Source organism: Aulonocara stuartgranti, assembly GCF_965226115.1.
Source record: "Aulonocara stuartgranti genome assembly, chromosome: 9".
In the NCBI taxonomy this organism is placed as follows: domain Eukaryota; kingdom Metazoa; phylum Chordata; class Actinopteri; order Cichliformes; family Cichlidae; genus Aulonocara; species Aulonocara stuartgranti.
Window position 1 is genome coordinate 16974553 of NC_138960.1, and position 3783 is coordinate 16978335.

Here is a 3783-nt window from a genome sequence, read left to right on the forward strand (position 1 = left end):
ACATGTGGCCAACAGTAATGTTTTAATGTTCTTCATCATTAAACATTCGCACATAAATAAGTGACATCCTATTCAGTATTTACTGTTGACAGTTCGCTCTTCGGCCGCTCCCTTCTGCCGTATTTTGCAGCAAAATTATCCACACCCACCGCCGCGCTATGAATTGTGGGATATATGGGACCACGAAGCGTGCACCGGACCACACGTGATATTTGGGGAAATTTGGAGTACACTTCGAATTGGGACAGCCGTCGTCACGTGGCGGTGACGTAATCGCACTCAAAATGCGTACTTCAAGCATGTGGTCTCTTAAACACTAGCATCCCCAGGCTTCTACCTTTCTACCTATAAAACCCGGAGAGCAGTCAAATGGTGGAAGTGGAAGCTAAATTGGCTAGTCATTCATATGTATATTAGGCTGTTAAGTAGGAATTCTGGAGGGAGGGGAGTGGGGGTGGGGGAGTGGAGTGTTTCAGTTTGCCATCTTGGGGAGAAATCAACACACATGGGTGTATGTCCTTTGTTGCTGACATTTATTGATAAAAACAGTACAAAAAACCAACCATTTGTACACATATTTACAAATAATTCAACATTGTCAGCAATCACTCACAATCCTGGCACTGCCATGGTACCTGTAGTCTGCATTTACCACATGTGTATCTTTTGCAGTGAACACATCGCACAGTGGCCTGATTTTTCTTGCATTTGTGTTTGACCTGACACGTGGCTCTTTTTCCAGGGCTAGGTGTGGAGGGTTCTGCCCGAAGCAACTGATCTTTTCTTGCCTTCTTCGCAGCTACATGAGAGTGAGCCAACTCTGTTGCAAGCGCCACCAGGAAGTCCACCCGTCTTTCCTTCGTCCCGGTGCATGCTTGATACAGCACATGTGCATTCAGTGCTGCCATGTCAATCATGTTATAAAACACGGCGACTGGCCAGCGCCGTGTTCCTTTGCGGACAGTGTACTCCCGAACCATCTGGTCCATCACATCCACGCCACACTTTGTTTTGTTGTAAAGGGAGACAGTGTTTGGCTTCCTTTTGGTGGTGTTATCAGTCTGAACCACGCTGTGCATGCTGCTAAGAATATAGACTGTCTTCTTCCGTTTGGCCGCATACGCCGTCAGCGTGGCAGCAGAGGTTGAAAACACCTAAGAAATAAGATAAATTGTTATTTTCATAGCCCTTTTACACACAATGAAACACATAAACATAGAACCACAAAAGACCTGCAACATACCTGAGTGGTGAATTCATTGCGATCTGTCTGTCTAGTGGATTGAGGAATTTCCCTGCGAATCCTGTTGACTGTGCCGAGGATGGTGGTTTTCCGTCTAAGAAGTTTTTGTGCCAGTGAAAGCAATGTGAAAAAATTGTCCGTGGTAACATTTCTGCCCTTGTCTAGGAATGGTTCCATCAGCCTCATTACTACATTTTCAGAAAGTCTCTCCCCAGTGGGACGACTGGGGTCCTTGGGTGTGACCTAGCCGGTCACACCCCTAACCCTAACCCACCAATCTGATTGGTGGGTTAGGGTTAGGGGTGTGACCGGCTAGGTGTGGAGGGTTGTGTCCGAAGGGTATATATACACTGCACTTAGCCTAATCCTTCATTGAAGAATCTTCATTGAAGAATCCTCTCCAAGGAAAGAAAATTCATCGCCCTGAAGAATCCTCTGGTGTACGGACCTCCTCTCCAAGGAAAGAAAATGCAGAGAAGACTCACCACTCAGCAGGCCTTGGAAATGATCCTGACGGAAGTCGACCCTTGTGACTCGGATGGAGAAGACCTAGCAGTTCAGCCGGATTCGGACTCAGAGCTGTCTGATCAGTCTTCCGGTTAGTTTCATTTCATGTTATTTCCTTTTTCATTTCAAACAAGTAAGTGGATGTAGTTAGTAAGTAAGATATTTCAGACATTATTCTGATACAGAGGAGGAGATACTGGAATTATAATTAGTATCTATGCATGCATTTGTGATTTTGTTTGACCTTCCCATTTTGCTCACAATTTGAATTTGTTCACACTGCAGATGAGGAGACTGCTTCTCCACCGAAAAAGAGACCTTGTTTGGGGACTGAGACAGCGAAAGATGGCACCGTGTGGCGTGAAGAACATGTGGGGACCTGTCTCCCTTTCACCCCAATAGAAGCGTACGCTGCAGATGGAGAGCCAACGGCTAAGGCCAGGAGAAGTATCTCGAGTCGCCTTCAGAGCTTCCTGTGTTTCGTCACTCTTGACATGCTTCGTAGGTCTTTTGTGGTTCTATGTTTATGTGTTTCATTGTGTGTAAAAGGGCTATGAAAATAACAATTTATCTTATTTCTTAGGTGTTTTCAACCTCTGCTGCCACGCTGACGGCGTATGCGGCCAAACGGAAGAAGACAGTCTATATTCTTAGCAGCATGCACAGCGTGGTTCAGACTGATAACACCACCAAAAGGAAGCCAAACACTGTCTCCCTTTACAACAAAACAAAGTGTGGCGTGGATGTGATGGACCAGATGGTTCGGGAGTACACTGTCCGCAAAGGAACACGGCGCTGGCCAGTCGCCGTGTTTTATAACATGATTGACATGGCAGCACTGAATGCACATGTGCTGTATCAAGCATGCACCGGGACGAAGGAAAGACGGGTGGACTTCCTGGTGGCGCTTGCAACAGAGTTGGCTCACTCTCATGTAGCTGCGAAGAAGGCAAGAAAAGATCAGTTGCTTCGGGCAGAACCCTCCACACCTAGCCCTGGAAAAAGAGCCACGTGTCAGGTCAAACACAAATGCAAGAAAAATCAGGCCACTGTGCGATGTGTTCACTGCAAAAGATACACATGTGGTAAATGCAGACTACAGGTACCATGGCAGTGCCAGGATTGTGAGTGATTGCTGACAATGTTGAATTATTTGTAAATATGTGTACAAATGGTTGGTTTTTTGTACTGTTTTTATCAATAAATGTCAGCAACAAAGGACATACACCCATGTGTGTTGATTTCTCCCCAAGATGGCAAACTGAAACACTCCACTCCCCCACCCCCACTCCCCTCCCTCCAGAATTCCTACTTAACAGCCTAATATACATATGAATGACTAGCCAATTTAGCTTCCACTTCCACCATTTGACTGCTCTCCGGGTTTTATAGGTAGAAAGGTAGAAGCCTGGGGATGCTAGTGTCATAAGGGCCCGGCGTCCTTCAGTGTATTTATCAAAGCGAAAACCAAATCTCTAACACATCATCACAGGTTTTTATAGGTGTTTCAATTTGAGATGTTTCCTCTTTGATCTTGTATTATAATTATTTGTCCTGCAGCTGATTTGCCATTTCTATGCATATGTCAAAGGTCTGAGCAAACAAGAAAAATAAATTGCACACAGGGTGACAGTAAAACCATCATTTTTACTCTCTGCCTGTTACATTAGATCAAAAGGCCAGTCGGTGGCTTTTTATCCAGCAAGAAGCAGGTCATGTGGAGGCCACAAGATGACTCCCTTCTGCTTCTTAGCCTTAAACTGCAGCAAACCTCCCGCAGTATCTTTCAAGTACCCAGGAGAGCACAAAAAAGGAGACGGGGATCACGAAGGTGTGGAGAGGTTGAGAAATAAACTATAGCGGGTTGCATGTTAGGAAGGTGACAAATGACATAAATCCTGTGTGCAAGTCAACATGCGATAACAGGTTATAGTTGGATTTAAAAAAAATAAAAAATCAGAGTGCGAGAGGCACCAAGAATAGAGATAATTATTTTTGATAAGATGGAAATGGGAAAAGGGTAAGTTGATAAG

General features: G+C 45.0%; 1 protein-coding gene across 1 annotated transcript; it reads right to left on the reverse strand.

The window, feature by feature from the left end:
- Positions 1-395: 395 nt before the first annotated feature.
- On the reverse strand, positions 396-1461 carry LOC309714540 (piggyBac transposable element-derived protein 4-like). The gene is made up of 2 exons (XM_082547085.1): positions 1244-1461; positions 396-1154 (listed from the first exon to the last, which is right to left on the reverse strand). The coding sequence occupies exons 1-2, from the start codon at positions 1427-1429 to the stop codon at positions 606-608; spliced, it is 735 nt and encodes a 244-aa protein (XP_082403211.1). The 5' UTR covers positions 1430-1461; the 3' UTR covers positions 396-605.
- Positions 1462-3783: the final 2322 nt, after the last annotated feature.

Excerpts from the sequence above, each read along its gene's own strand:
- LOC309714540 (XM_082547085.1), bottom strand. The coding sequence starts at position 1,429 with ATGAGGCTGATGGAACCATTCCTAGACAAGGGCAGAAATGTTACCACG. Across the intron at positions 1,155-1,243 it reads GCAATGAATTCACCACTCAG|GTGTTTTCAACCTCTGCTGC; the intron begins GTATGTTGCAGG and ends CTTATTTCTTAG.